Here is a 16251-nt window from a genome sequence, read left to right as displayed (position 1 = left end):
AACTTTTGGCAGAGTAACACAAAAAAAGAAGTTAAAATATGCTATTAATTTTTTTACTTTTATAAAAATTGAATTTAATTACTATATTTTAAAATTTAAAAATTAAATCTTTTTATTTTTTTAATTTAAGAATCGTAATTATCATATTATTGGTAGTTTCGGTTAAAATTTATCAACCTAATATATATTTTTTGTCAATCATTTGATACATCACATGAGGACAATTTGATCAATACGCCAAATTGAAAAATTTTGAGAAAAATAAATACTTAGTATGACTGAAAATTTTAAATCACAATAATTGAAGAATTTAATTTCTAGGGGTTAAATTTTAATTTTACTAAAGTACAGGCACTACCGCTATACCTTAACCCACTTAAAAAATGCAGTGCTTCAATTCAGGGTTTGGATCATCTAAAAATGGCTAATAACCATATTTTGACGCTGGAGGCAGAATTCACGTGAGCGCCTTTTACCTCTCGAATTAAACCATATAATATAGGCTGCTTTTGGTTAAAGAAAAATAGATTTTTTTAATAATAAGATATATTATCTTATTTTATTTGTTTAGGTAAAATGTAATATTTTGATATTTGATTGATAAAACGTGAAATTAGTTTTAAGTATATTTCATCAAATTATATTTATTATAGAATTTATTTTTTTAATAAGTTTAATTCTTTTAATTTTTTATTTTTAATTCCCACAAAATATGATGAATTTTTTTTCTGTTTTTATTGCAATTTATATAATCATGTTGAAATAATTTTATAAACCAAATTACAATATAATTGATGAAAAATGATTTGCATTCTCAACCATAATTATAATCGTAATAAATAATTTTTTTAAAGTATATGTAATAATTTTAATTTTAAAATATGATATCTATTGTTTTGAGAGATTTTATTTTTAATTAAATTTAAATTTTATTTGAGAAAAAAATACAAAACTGATTAAAATCATGAAAACAAAAGTTAAATTAGTCTACAATTTCAAATTTTGCTTGTAATCGAAAATAATCTAAGGCTCAAATGATATTAAGATTGCATTATATATTTCAACATATTGAGATTATTTGAAAATATAAAATTAAAAATAATAAACTTAATTTTATTCTAAAATGCGAAATTAAAAAAAAGTACAATATTATATATTATTACTCAAACGCAGCCATAAAGCAATAATGACCAAAAAGTCTTATATATTTCAACAAGGAAAGGAGACGATGTTTCAACTACCTTTGAGTCTTTCTGTTGACTAACTTACACTTTATTGGACCCACAGATTAAGGATGAAGACAAGTACGTGACTTTGGTAATAAAAGTAGTATATCGGATAAGTTAAAAGTGGGACCATACCCCAGTTTGCATGCAATCTTCCAACATCTCCTTTGTGTCTACATCATCACCTTGGTCCAGATAACACAGAGTCTGCAACTGTTGAAGCTAAACTCTCCACTTCCACTTCTAATGTTAATTCATTTTGAGAATCTTCGTCCATGTTAATTACAACATCAACTGAACCTTCAAAAAGCTTCACAAGTGAGGACATGGAAGGCCTGTTGGCATGTTCAGTTTGCAAGCACGATGCAACAATCTTCATCATCTCCATGACTTCGGTTGCATTGGAATGCATATCACCGTTGCACTCATCGACTAAATCCAAGAGTTTCCCCTCCTCTTGCTTTCTCCTAAAAAGTTCCAGTAAATGCCTATTTTCATCTAGTTGAGACTCGTCGATGTTTTGTCGCCCGCAAAGAATTTCTAAGACCACAATACCGAAGCTATAGACATCTACTTTCTCAGTTATGACTGAACTTAGCCATTCGGGAGCCATATAACCCGGGGTTCCCCTCATACGTGTAATGACTTGACTTTGGTCTCTTTCAATTGGCTTAGATAATCCAAAATCTGAAATTTTGGCATTGAAATTAACATCTAAAAGGATATTTTGAGGTTTAATGTCTAAGTGAATTATCTTTTGGTTGCAATCTTCGTGAAGATAAGCAAGTCCTTTGGCTATATCTAAAATGATCTTCTTTCTAACTTGCCAAGCAAGTGCAAGTTGTTGGTTGGTTTTGAAGATCCATTGATCTAGCGACCCATTAACCATGAACTCATAAACTATAAACCTATTGAATTTTTCAGCACAAAATCCAACCAAACTTACCAAATTGAAATGGCTGAGGTTTCCAATCGTCTGAACTTCCGAAATGAAGGACTTATTAATTGGACCGACGTAAAAAAGATGCTTCACTGCAACTTCAGAACCCGTAGGCAATGTTCCTTGACAAACAGACCCGAATCCACCTTCACCAAGCTTGTTGCTAAAATTCTTGGTGATGTTCTTCAAGTCTTCATAAGAGAATCTAGTTGGCATTTTCAGCATGTTGTCAAGATAATTATCTTCCTCAACTTGCTGGAACCCATTTTTAAATCTTCTATAAAAGAAAATGGCTACAACAAGAAGGAAAGCGCATAGAACTATCCAAAAAAGTAAATCAATGTTCACAATAACAGCTATGATGAGTAGAGTAAAAAGCGTGCTCATTACAAAGTAGCAACGGGCATTCTTATTCATTTTCACTAAGACGGGAAATGGCTTTGCAGGAAAGAGTTATTTTTGAGAGAAATAGGCGCAACAATGGCGTCAAGCTTTATAAACTGCAGTGCTATCAATATGAAATCACCAAGAAAGAGCAGAAAAGTCAAAAAGAGTAGTACTGTTCTAGTCCTATGTTTTAGGAAATGACCAAAAAACTGTTTTGGAAATCATTGACCGTGCCAACTCAGCATGGAATAGGAGGAAGGGGTTTTTTTACAATATAGTTTTAAAAAAATATATTAAAATGGTATAGGAAAAAAAGTACTGATGAAAATAGTATGGATCAGGGTGGTGCCTCCTACGGTAGTAGCGTGACCACCTTGGGTCTTATCCATTTTATGTTAAAAACGAAAAAGAAATTGTTAAAAACGAAAAAAAATAAAAAAAAGAGTTGTGTGGGTCTCAGAGGTGGCACCGGTTGTGCTTCTAGCAGAGACGAGACGGCACTGGTTTTGCTATATTATATTAAAAAAATAAATATATTCAACTCAAATACAAATATTTTTATTATAATTTAAAATATTTAATAAGTAAAATATTTTGGTTTAAAATATAATATATTTAATACACCCGGCATGTAGTTCAATATATTTTAATTTAAATTAATTTTTATTTAATAATAATTTTAGTGATGCAATAATAATTAAAAAATACATGATAAGTTGTTCAATATTATTTTAAAATATATTATAATATGTAATTAGTTAAATTCATTGGGAAATAAAAAATTTTCGTATTTTTAAAATTTTCGGATCTTATTTTTTAAAATATACTATTTTCATATTTTATTTTTTATATTATTTTAGTACATAATGTTTCAAATGTATTATTTTAGTGTTTTTTATATTAATTTAGTAAATAACTCTAATTTTGTCCCTTTGTTTGTATTTTAAAAATTTCCAGATTTTATTTTTAAAAATATACTACTTTCGTATTTTATTTTTTATATTATTTTAGTACATAATGTTTCAAATGTATTATTTTATTTTTTATATTAATTTAGTAAATAACTCTAATTTTGGCCCTTTCTTTGTATTTATAAAATTTTGGAATTTTATTTTTAAAAATATACTATTTTCGCATTTTATTTTTATATTATTTTTATATAAAAAACACTAAAATAATATATTTGAAACATTATGTACTAAAATAATATAAAAATAAAATATGAAAATAGTATATTTTAAAAAATAAAATCCAAAAATATTAAAAATACAAACAAATGGCCAAAATCAGGGTTATTTACTAAATTAATATAAAAAAACTAAAATAATACATTTGAAACATTATGTACTAAAATAATATAAAAAATAAAATATGAAAATAGTATATTTTTAAAAATAAAATCCAAAAATTTTAAAAATACAAACAAATGGCCAAAATCAGGGTTATTTACTAAATTAATATAAAAAAACACTAAAATAATACATTTGAAACATTATGTACTAAAATAATATAAAAAAATAAAATACGAAAATAGTATATTTTTAAAAATAAAATCCAAAAATTTTAAAAATACAAACAAATGGCCAAAATCAGGGTTATTTACTAAATTAATATAAAAACACTAAAATAATACATTTGAAACATTATGTACTAAAATAATATAAAAAATAAAATATGAAAATAGTATATTTTAAAAAATAAGATCCGAAAATTTTAAAAATTTTAAAAATACGAAATTTTTTATTTCCCAATGAATTTAATTAATTACATATTATAATATATTTTAAAATAATCTTGAAAAATTTATTATGTGTTTTTTAATTATTATTGCATCACTAAAATTATTATTAAATAAAAATTAAATTAAATTAAAATATATTGAACTACATGCCGGGTGTATTAAATATATTATATTTTAAACCAAAATATTTTACTTATTAAATATTTTAAATTATAATAAAAATATTTGTATTTGAGTTGGATATATTTATTTTTTAATGTAGTATAGCAAAACCGTTGCCGCCTATGCCAGAGGCACAACCGGTGCCGCCTCTAGTGTCACGGGTCAGAGTGTAAGGCCCGTGACCATGGCACAAGATGCACCCCATGGAGGTCTGTCGATAAGATGGGGATCATTTAGTCCACGAGAGCTGGCCCGATTCAAGGAATTGATAGAGAAGCCTGTCAAATTGAAGTCTGGTTGGCCCGATAGCGAAGATATGGCAACTTAGGCAACTATGGTAACTAATCTTCAAAGATAGAGGGAATCATATCTTGTAAGATTAGATAGGATTTGATTTGGTAATATCTTGTAAATCCCTTAAATCATGGGATATGGTTAATCTCATCCGTCGATGTAAATGTATCTTGTCCGTCGGTTTTGGGGGAGCTCAAGTATAAATAGAGAGCCTCCCCCTCACTTGTAAATCATCCATTGTATTTGAGAATTCTTAAAAGTAATAGAGTTCTGAGAGCATTTACTCAAACACCTTGCGTGCAATCTTTTCTGTGGCTTTCTGTTGTTCTTATAAGCTTCTTTTGGCACAAGTTTGCTTCCGCTGTACGAGTTGGTGCCTTGGAGAAGTTCTTAAGGAATTCTCATTCGAGTAAAGGCTAACTTGGGCGAGTTTGGACGAGCAAATCGCTTAAGGCCGCACGGATTGAGAGACAAAAGGTCTAGCCCCGTGACACTAGGACCCACACAACCCCCTTTTTTTTCGTTTTTAACTTTTTTTTCGTTTTTAACAGAAAATGGCAGAATCAGAGGGACCCAGAGTGGTTACACCACTGCCATAGGCGGCACCACCCTGGTCCATACCATTTTCGTCATTACTTTTTTCCCTATACCATTTCAGTATTTTTTTAAAAACTATATTAGTAAAAAACCCGGAGGAATTTCCTGACAGCCACTTCTCTCATTGTACTGAACTGAAGTCATTAGCCGGAAACCAAACCCAATTTTATTAATGGGCCGAAAGCGAAACCCAAACTTTGAACCATCCATTCATTTTAGGAAGTGGCACCAGTTGAACATATAATCTCAAGGAAACCAAGAATAAATATTATTAACTAGCTTAGGATAGTTAATTTAATAAAATTTTCTTATATAAAATTATATTAGATATTATATCACAACTATGTAATATTGTATTTTTAATAATATTTCGTTTGGTTTTCATATTCCATGAAACAATCGCAAAACTTTTTCATCCTCATATTGTACATATCAACTCCCTAATCTTGCATTTTGTCAAAAAAAATTCCCTAATATTGCAAAAACAATGATTTTCGAATATTTAAGATAATATGATTTTCATGGGTTTTATTTGATATGAAATTGGAGTTGGCCGTTGGGTATGACAAAAAAGAATACTATGATAAATTAATTTTTCTTTCTTGACCTATTTCTTTAATTACATAAACCCTTAACAAAATAAACAAACACGTGAGCTTAATGCCCTATGTCCCAGTGTGTGATTTGGCCCACGTTTCGTGGTAAATATATACAAGTATCAGAGTGTATCATAGCATAACAAATTTCATAACGGAGCTTATCTTACATCATATCTTATCATATCATGTCATAGCACATTTCGTATCATATCATATCATATCTCATAACGTATCATAGCATATCATATGATATCCTACCCCATCTACTACACACCATCTCTGTCTAACCAATCATACCAATTAGGACTACAAGAGTTCATCCAACCAATCACACCAATATGTGGCAGTATGCCACTCATAAATATGTAGCTGAGCTGCCAAACAGAAATCTTGCGGTGTAATACCCCTACCCGTATTCATTGCCGGAATAGGGTACGAGACATTACCGGAGTTTACGAATTAATTTTTTTTATATTCAATATAGCCCTTTTATAAATATCTAACCTTCCCTGCAATATTAAATCGAGACCAATCCACATCAACCAAATCAATTCAACATATTTTCAAGATAAATTCATGCATATTTATAAGATAACGTCATCACATATCTAAAACCAGGTTTTTTAACCATACTAATGGCTAACTTTACATTCATTTCACGTTAACATTTACTTTGTTAGCTTATACATGCCATTGATTTCCAAAATAAAGTTTCTGTATATACCGAAATCCTGAGGTTGACAGTGTGATGTGTCTCCGACCAAATCCGACCTCCGAGCCCTTAACACTACAAAACAAGGAAAAAGGAAACGGGGTAAGCACTTTGTGCTTAGTAAGCTCATGTAACAAGAATTATACTTACCTAATATTTTCAATACAATACAATAAACATCCATATATCCATTCAATGCATTATTACCCTAATATGCACAAACTCAACATTCAAGTTAGTACAATAATTTCCATGTACCAATAATATATACCATGATTGATGAGCTCGTCAATACCATGATTTCCATTTCCTTGTTATTTTTCCATATTTATCCCGTTGAATTTCTTGGAATTTTCGATGGATTTTCAGAGGTACACTTTTAGTGTACAATTCCGGGTCTGTCAATTCATATTCATGTGCGCACATTTCCATTTCAGAGAGCACACTCCCGCGAACCTCAACCTTGCAACAGGATTACCAGTCCAGGCTAAATCCCCTGCAACGACAATTACTCTAATGAGCTTGGATCTGAATTACCAGTCCAGGCTAAATTCAGACCCTAATTCGGATTACCCGTCCGGGCTAAATCCATTTTACACATATTCTTCGGGAGGGCTATATCAAGATAGGATCACCCGTCCGGGCTAGATCCTTTTTACCGTCAATTCCTTTTCAGAGATCCATCGAATTTTCCTTTCATTTAACCGGGATTTCTTCCCATTTTATCAAATATATCAATGTTTCATAAATTTTCATACAATGAACACTCAAATCATATTCACATCAATAACATACAATCTCAAGCATTTCAGAATATAATTCAAGTTACACGAACTTACCTTGATACTTGTTTGTAAACAGTAAAAATCTACTAATCCCGAACTTTTTCCTTTCCTCGATCTAGCTTCGTATTTGAATCTTCTGGATCTAAATAAATAAATTTAATTATCAATTTAATACATTTCATGTTTATATGCAACATTCTCTATAATTCAACTATTATTTATAGTTCATTCAAAGCTGTCTACTTGAGTCATAGTCACTAAATTATTTATAACTTGATCTACGGAAATCCAAATTAAGATACGTTAATTTTCCCTGAAACTAGACTCATATATATTTTTACCATAAAATTTTCAAAATTTTTGGTTTAGCCAATCAGTACAGTTTATTCTTCAAAGTCACCCCTGTTCTGTTGTCTAACAATTCTAATCCTTCTTCACTAAAAATAAATTATCTCTTTATACAGAATTAAAATGTTCTTCTCGTTTGTTTCTATTAAAAATAGACTCATTCAGAATTCTAGACATATAAATTTAAGTCCCTAATTATTTTTATTCAATTTTTTATAATTTTTCAAAGTCAGAACAGGGGAACCGGAATTCATTCTGACCTTGTCTCACAAAATTCATTATATCTCAAAATTTACAAATCCATTGGTTACAATATTTCTTCTATGAGAAACTAGACTCAATAAGCTTTAATTCCATATTTTGTTTATCTTCTAATTCGATTCCTACAATATTTGGTGATTTTTCAAATTAAGATACGTTAATTTTCCCTGAAACTAGACTCATATATATTTTTACCATAAAATTTTCAAAATTTTTGGTTTAGCCAATCAGTACAGTTTATTCTTCAAAGTCACCCCTGTTCTGTTGTCTAACAATTCTGATCCTTCTTCACTAAAAATAAATTATCTCTTTATACAGAATTAAAATGTTCTTCTCGTTTGTTTCTATTAAAAATAGACTCATTCAGAATTCTAGACATATAAATTTAAGTCCCTAATTATTTTTATTCAATTTTTTTATAATTTTTCAAAGTCAGAACAGGGGAACCCGAATTCATTCTGACCTTGTCTCACAAAATTCATTATATCTCAAAATTTACAAATCTATTGGTTACAATATTTCTTCTATGAGAAACTAGACTCAATAAGCTTTAATTCCATATTTTGTTCATCTTCTAATTCGATTCCTACAATATTTGGTGATTTTTCAAAGTTAGTCTACTGCTGCTGTTCAAACTGTTTTAGTGTAAGCTGTTTATTACCATTTTCCCCAAAATTTTTAATAAATGATAATTTCGTGCCTACTCAATTAGCCTCTCAATTGAGCTAATTTTTCTCAATTAACATTTTATTCTATCACCTTAAACTAGTTGACAACCTTTAGGAATCAGAATTTCAGCAATAGACTTTAATTCCAAATATTTTCACAATTAGGTCCTAAAAATCAATTTCCATTGAAATTGCCTAATAAAATCATCTCATAAACAAATTAAAGCTTTAATTTCATTATATTTCATCATAAACTTACAGCACTCAACCATGGTGACTTTCAATTTCATCCATGAAATCAAAAACTAATGAATTTAATAGTAGGACCTAGTTGTAAAAGTCTTAGAAACACAAAAATTACAAGAAAAAGGCAAGGATTAACTCACTTGGTGCAAAAATTATGAAATACCAGCTTAGAGAACCCTCCTATGGCGTTTTTAGCTGCTGGAATTTAAGAGAAATGAAGAGAAATCTAGATATTTCCTATTTACTCCTAGTTTTATTTAGTTAATTTTGCAATATTCCAATTTTACCCTTAATTTATCAATTTTTCTGCTGATTTCATACCCTTGCAGTCCAGCCCAAATAACTTTTGGGTCTAATTCCTTTTAAATCCTTTCTCATTAGACTCTTAAGCTATTTAATCACTCTAGCAACTTTTACACCTATTACAATTTAGTCTTTTTCATTTAATTGACTACCCAAACATTAAAATTTCCTAACGAAATTTTAATACCACATTAATAACATTTTATAAATATTTATAAAATTATTTTCGACTTGGTTTTACGAGATAGAGGTCCCAATACCTTATTTTTACCCGATTTCTTCAATAATTTCTTTTTCTAACTAATCACTAAATCGATAAAATTTTCCTATCAATATTTTCATACGATTTTCCTATCATATCAATTTTCAAGCAAAAATATTAAAATAAATTTCTCTTTAAATCGGATCTATGGTTACGAAACTATTGTTCCGATAACCTTGAATTTAGGCCATTACATGCGGTCTAGCCGTCGTAGTTGTAGTAAAAACTATCATATAGCACTTCCTCCATCATGACACATCCCACCCCAAAACTTAGACATAAACATAGTCATAATATCATACACACAAACATATATCATAAGTCTTACGACATGCATACACATATATTTTCTTTTAGGGAACATAACATAGCATATAGTTTTTACACAACCAAACTTACTTAACATATTTCCTAAGCTTACCCTTGTATATATACGAACTAAAACTTGCATTTTTCCTAGTATATATGATACCCACAGACCCAATTTTCAAGTCCCTTATTCGACCCTTAATTGGGCTTTAAAATTGGCCCAAAAGGCCCACACTACCCAAAAAGCTAGCTTGTGTGGTCCACATGGTTTACCAACACAGGGCATGTGCTCTACACAGCCAACCACAAGTTGTGTGGCGCTGGGTAGTTTTGAAAATAGCCCATGTTTCGCAATTTTCTCGAGTTTCGATTGATATTTCAAGTTAGTTTTACACATCTAACAGTGAGATTGATCAGCCACACATCTGGAACTTACGAAACCTACATTCATTCCATAAATCATACCAATTAATCATCAAAAGTTCCATCATAAATAGCATATAATCGTTAAAATTTTAGTCCCTAAAACCAAAACTGAGTTCTTACTACTTGAAGAACAACACTCAAAATGTGACTTACTCCGTTAGAGGTAATCGATCTTCACTCCCTTCGTCTAACGAAAACACAACAATATTTAAACTACTAAAACACGAATTATCTTTAGCGCGACCCTTAAATTGATTAAGAATAAAACGAAAGAACTCAACATAACAGAAAATAATTTAATTGGACTTACACCTCAATTAAAATTATCAGAGACGATTGCTGAAACAAACACAGAAGAAGATATAATGGCAGAAAACGAACAAAAGATAAAAGTAAAGAAAGTAGAGGAAAACAGAGAAACAAAAGAAAGAAAAAAAATAGAAAAGAAACGTCAAAGTAACGGAGGGTGGACGATTGGGAGTAGGAGCAAATTTAGGGATTTTGAAAATAAAATATTAAAATAAAATAACTAAAAAGAATTCAAATTAAACTTCAATACCAATCAAAAGACTAAGCAAAAATATTTCTCATTTACACACCACAAGATTCAAATATAAGACCAAAGAGTAACTAACAAACACCTTACCACCAAACCAGCAAACTCATTCTATCATAACTTGTCCAGAAATAAGATTTAAACCAAATAATCAGGGATATGAATAGAACCAAAAATTAAGAAAATTTCAAAAGAAATACTTGAACCAAAAACCTTACACACATAATCACAACACCCATCCACTGAACCAAATTAATTTATTTAACATAATTGAACATTCCATAATTAAGAAATTCAAGGTGTTACAGGTTAAGTTCCATGATGATTATGATATGTATTTGGTAGTCAGTTGTAATGACTTGATAACGAATTATATAAATGTTTACATGACTTCCGATATTATATCGTGACTTGGTATTGAATGATCTTGTATGGTTGAATAGATTATGCAATTCGTGTATGTAGAACTCATCTATTGAACGATTGTGGTTGACAGGGTAAATGTTTATTAAAGATGTTATTAAATGTTATGCTATGTTTACACAGTAAGTTTGTGTAACGCCCCTAACCCGAATCCGTCACTGGAATAGAGTTACAGAGCATTACCAGAGTTACCGATTTATTTATCAGATATTTTATTATTTCATCTAATATTCATATTTGGAACCAATTAAAATCAAACATATTGTCCCTTAAACGTACTTATTTTTCTCGATATGTTTTACTTGAATTTATTACTCGTCTCACTATACTTAATAATTTCCTTATATTAATGTATCAAAGATAATCACATATTTACATGTCATGATAAATATCATTCTCTTGCCATTTCATCATAAACATAAATCAGGTAATTCATTATATCGAAAATATAATTCAAGTTACACTAAAAACAATTCAAGTTACATTAACTTACCTCGTTGCTTGTTCATTTTTGTAATTTTCATTAATACCATATCTTTTCTTTTCCACGTTCAAGTCTTGTATTCGAGTCATCCGAATCTTTATAAATAAATTTGATCATCGTTTTCATTTATTTCATGTTCTAATACGTTCAATTAATACTCTAAACAAAATTACCATTTTACCCTTAAACTTTTAATTAATGACGATTTCATCCTTAGGCTCAAAAAAATAAAATTCTTGCAATTTAATCCTTATTTCCGGCCGTTATTCTCATACAAATTGATAACAACCCATGAATTCTATAAAATATCAGAATTTTTCATAATTTCAACACTTTTCAATTCAATTCTTAAAACATGTTTTTGCCGATCTTGAACTAAATTAATAATTTCTGTTCAATTTTGAAATTTTAAATAATAAAATAATCCATTTCATGCAAATTGGTCATTTCTAACATTTTTAAAAAATTGCCCATAAACTTTTACTTTTATTCAATTTAGTCCCTGAGCCTAAAACATGCAAATTAGCCATGCTAGCTGAATATTCATACATATTTTCCTCCCCCTCCTCCTCTCCATTCCACATCCTTAATTTACTTAGCTTGCTATAAATAACATTATCAATAATTTCACTATTTACTTATATGTATATTCAAAACTGTCCATTTGAGTCACAGTCACTAAATTATTTATATCTTAAGCTACAGAACTCAAAATTAAGATCCTATAATTTTTCCCGAAACTAGACTTACATATATTCTTACCATAAAATTTTCAGAATTTTTGGTTTAGCCAATAAGTACATTTTATTCTTTAAAGTCACCTCTGTTCTGCTATCTGACAGTTCTGACCCTTCTTTACTAAAAATTAATTATCTCCTAATACAGAAATTTAATGATGTTCTCGTTTCTTTATCTTGAAAATAGACTCATTCAGGATTCTAAAAATATAAATTTAAGCCCATAATTATTTTTCTCCAATTTTTGATGATTTTCCAAAGTCAGAATAGGGGAACCCAAAATCATTCTGACCTTATCTAACTAAATTTGTTATATCTCAAAATTTACAATTTCATTTCTTACACCGTTTCCTCTATGAAAAACTAGACTCAATAAAATTTAATTTCATATTTTATTAAACTTCTAATTCAATTTCCAAAATTTTTGGTGATTTTTCAAAGTTAGACTACTGCTGCTGTCCAAAACTGTTTTAGTGCAAGATATTAATTACCATGTTTATAACACCCTTATTTTCTTTCTCTACACTATTTCTCATCACTTTCTCTTATTTTCTCTACACTGACATATCAAGAACATAGGACCATATGTAAGGAAACTTTACATTAACATCAATCCCATGCTTTTCCAATAATATCAAACTTAAAAATATATTGAAATCATGATGTTCTTACCTTGTTCTATTGATTTCAATCTTCATCTTAATTTTCTCTCTCCTTCAGCTTCCATTTCTTGAATCCAACTTGATATTCTAACTTCCCATAGTCTCCTTAACATTTTTCTCTCTTGGTAGCTATGGAAATTCTTTTGATTTTTAGGTAAAAATGGTGAATTTTTGGTAGAAAGACCAAATTGTAAAGAAAAGAAAATTTTCTTTCTTTTCTTCTCTTCCAACGCTGGTTGTATGGAAAGATGGATGGTGTTGTTCCCTCTCTCTTTTTTTTTTCTTTCCATACACACTTATATATACTAAATAAAATAATAAAATAATAATAAATATCTTATTAAAATATTAAATAAATAATAATTATCTAATTAAATAATTATAAAATATCACCAACATCATCATTACTTTCTAGATTTCTCTCTCTTCTAATTGACCATATTTCCTTTTGTGATATTTTAAAATTCTATTCTTGAGTCATCACTTAATTTGGTAAAATTACAATTTAGTCCCTCATAATTCTTCACCTATTCAATTTGGTCCTAATTCATCAATTTTCCTTGGTTTCTAGATCATTCCACCCTTAAAATATTTGCACTATTAGTCCTTCAACTTTTTCATATTTACACTTCAACCCCTTAAATTTTGAGATTTACTCTTTGGCAATAAAACTTTTTTCACTTTTACAATTTAGTCCTTTCTTGAATTAATATGTCATAATATACTTCCCAATGACATAACTCAAATTTCCTCTTCTTGTCACTTTATTTCTTTATTTTACTATATAAAGGATAATATCTTACTGTAAAAATTTTCGGGGTGTTATAGTTTGTCGTTTCAACCTATGAACTTACTAAGCTCTATTGAAGCTTACTCATGTCGTTATCCTGTTTTCTTGTAGATTTTATTTGCGGAAATGGGCGATCGAATCAATTTGAAGATCACACTATCCAACTATTTTTCGGTAGATTTTTGAAAACATTTATTTTGGAATATGTGACATGAAATAGGAGTGTCATGTATATGTTTATAAGTGTTCAATACAAGTGGTATGTTTTGGTACTTATATGCTAATGGCTAATAATGTAGTTGATCATAGTCTGGTATGGAAATTCAAAGGTGGTGTTAAGCTTGTCATGTGATGGAATGATATGTACATTGTTTCTTTTGATGGTAAGTAGGTTAGTGAACATGCTTTGATAATCGAATGATTTTTGGGTATTAAATGGTGATATTTTTTATTTTGTATAATATGGTTAGGCAAACTTGAAATTGTAACGACCCATATTTCACAGGCATCGGAAAAGTGAATTTAGGGCCTCCGTCTTAGGAAAACGAGTCCGTAAATATTTATTAAAAATATTTATGAAATTAGTTATGGGTTGAATTAGATTTTGATTAGGTGAATTTAGTTTAATTAGAAGTAATTATTAAAAAGGACTAAATTGAATAGAGCATAAAAGATTAATTTTCTAATAGAGAAAGGATAAGGGACTAAATTAGAATTAAACCAAATTAGTGAAATGTGTAAGATAGAGAATAAATACATGTGTTTTTAAATTATTAGTACAAATGTATGTTATATATATATATTTACTTATTTATTAAGTAAAAGATATTATTATTATTATTATTATTATTATTATCTATTAATGGAGATAATGACAAATGTATAGTGTGGGATTAACAAATGTGTACATGTGTGTATAAAGACACATGTATCATTTTTATTTGTTATTATATAGATATTTTATAATTAAATATTAATTAAGTAAATAAAAAGAAATAAAGAATAATAAAATAAAGAAACAAAAGAAAAAGAATGGAAAGTTACAGAGAAAGAAACGTGAAAGAGAGAAAGAAAGAAGAAAAGAAAAGGAAAAAAGGAAAATTGAAGGTAAGGGCTTAAAGTTTGATTGGTGAGTTGATTTAGTTCTTTTTCTTGTGATTTTTATGTGTATGGAATCCTAATTCAAAGTTCTACATGTATAAGGATAATATGAGGATAATATCGAATCTTTGTTCAAAATTTGAAATTTTGGTCTTTTTTTTTCATGCTTGAGTCTAATGTAATGCCCCTAACCCGAATCCATCACCGGAATAGAGTTACGGAGTATTACCGGAGTTACCGATTTATTTATCAAATATTTCATTTCATCTAACGTTCATATTTGGAACCACTTAAAATCAAACATATTGTCCCTTAACGTACTTATTTTTCTCGATATGTTTTACATGAATTTATTACTCGTCTCAATTTAATTAATTTCCTTGTATCAACGTATCAAAAATAATTACCTATTTACATGTCATGATAAATATCATTCTCTTGCCATTTCTTCATAAACATAAATCAGGTAATTCATTATATCGATATTTCATGCTAGTTGAATATTCATACATATTTTCCTCTTCCTCCTCTCCATTCCACATCCTTAATTTATATAACATGCAACAAGTAACATTATCAATAATTTCACTATTTACTTATATGTATAGTCAAACTGTCCATTACTGTCATAGTCACTAAATTATTTATATCTTAAGCTGTAGAACTCAAAATTAAGATCCACTAATTTTTCCTGAAACTAGACTTACATATATTATTGCCATAAAATTTTCAGAATTTTTGGTTTAGCCAATAAGTACAGTTTATTCTTTAAAGTTACCCCTGTTCTGCTGTCTAACAGTTCCGACCCTTCTTCACTAAGAATTAATTATCTCATCATACGAGATTCGGATGATGTTCCTGCTTATTTCTATTGAAAATAGACTAATATTTAAACATATAAATTTAATCCCTTAGTTATTTTATCCAATTTTTTATGATTTTCCAAAGTTATAACAGGGGAACCCAAAATCATTCTGATATTGTCTCACAAAACTTATTATATCTCATGATTTACAATTTCATTGCTTACACCGTTTCTTCTATAAGAAACTAGACTCAATAAGCTTTAATTTCATATTTTATTCATTCTCTAATTAGATTTATACAATTTTTTGTGATTTTTAAAAGTTAGACTATTGCTGCTGTCCAAAACTGTTTTAGTGCAAAATGTTGATTTTCATTTTGCCCCAAATTTCACAGTTCATACAATTCAGTCCTTACTCAATTAACCC

General features: G+C 28.9%; 1 protein-coding gene across 1 annotated transcript; it reads right to left on the bottom strand.

Annotated features, from left to right (window-relative positions):
- Positions 1–1138: 1138 nt before the first annotated feature.
- LOC107895477 (G-type lectin S-receptor-like serine/threonine-protein kinase SD2-5) lies at positions 1139–2635 on the bottom strand. Its single transcript, XM_016820749.2, has one exon. The coding sequence runs from the start codon at positions 2581–2583 to the stop codon at positions 1408–1410; it is 1176 nt and encodes a 391-aa protein (XP_016676238.2). The 5' UTR covers positions 2584–2635; the 3' UTR covers positions 1139–1407.
- Between the last annotated feature and the right edge of the window lie 13616 nt (positions 2636–16251).

This window comes from Gossypium hirsutum, chromosome A10 (assembly GCF_007990345.1).
Source record: "Gossypium hirsutum isolate 1008001.06 chromosome A10, Gossypium_hirsutum_v2.1, whole genome shotgun sequence".
NCBI classification, from domain to species: Eukaryota; Viridiplantae; Streptophyta; class Magnoliopsida; order Malvales; family Malvaceae; genus Gossypium; species Gossypium hirsutum.
This window is presented reverse-complemented; position numbering and strand designations above follow the sequence as displayed.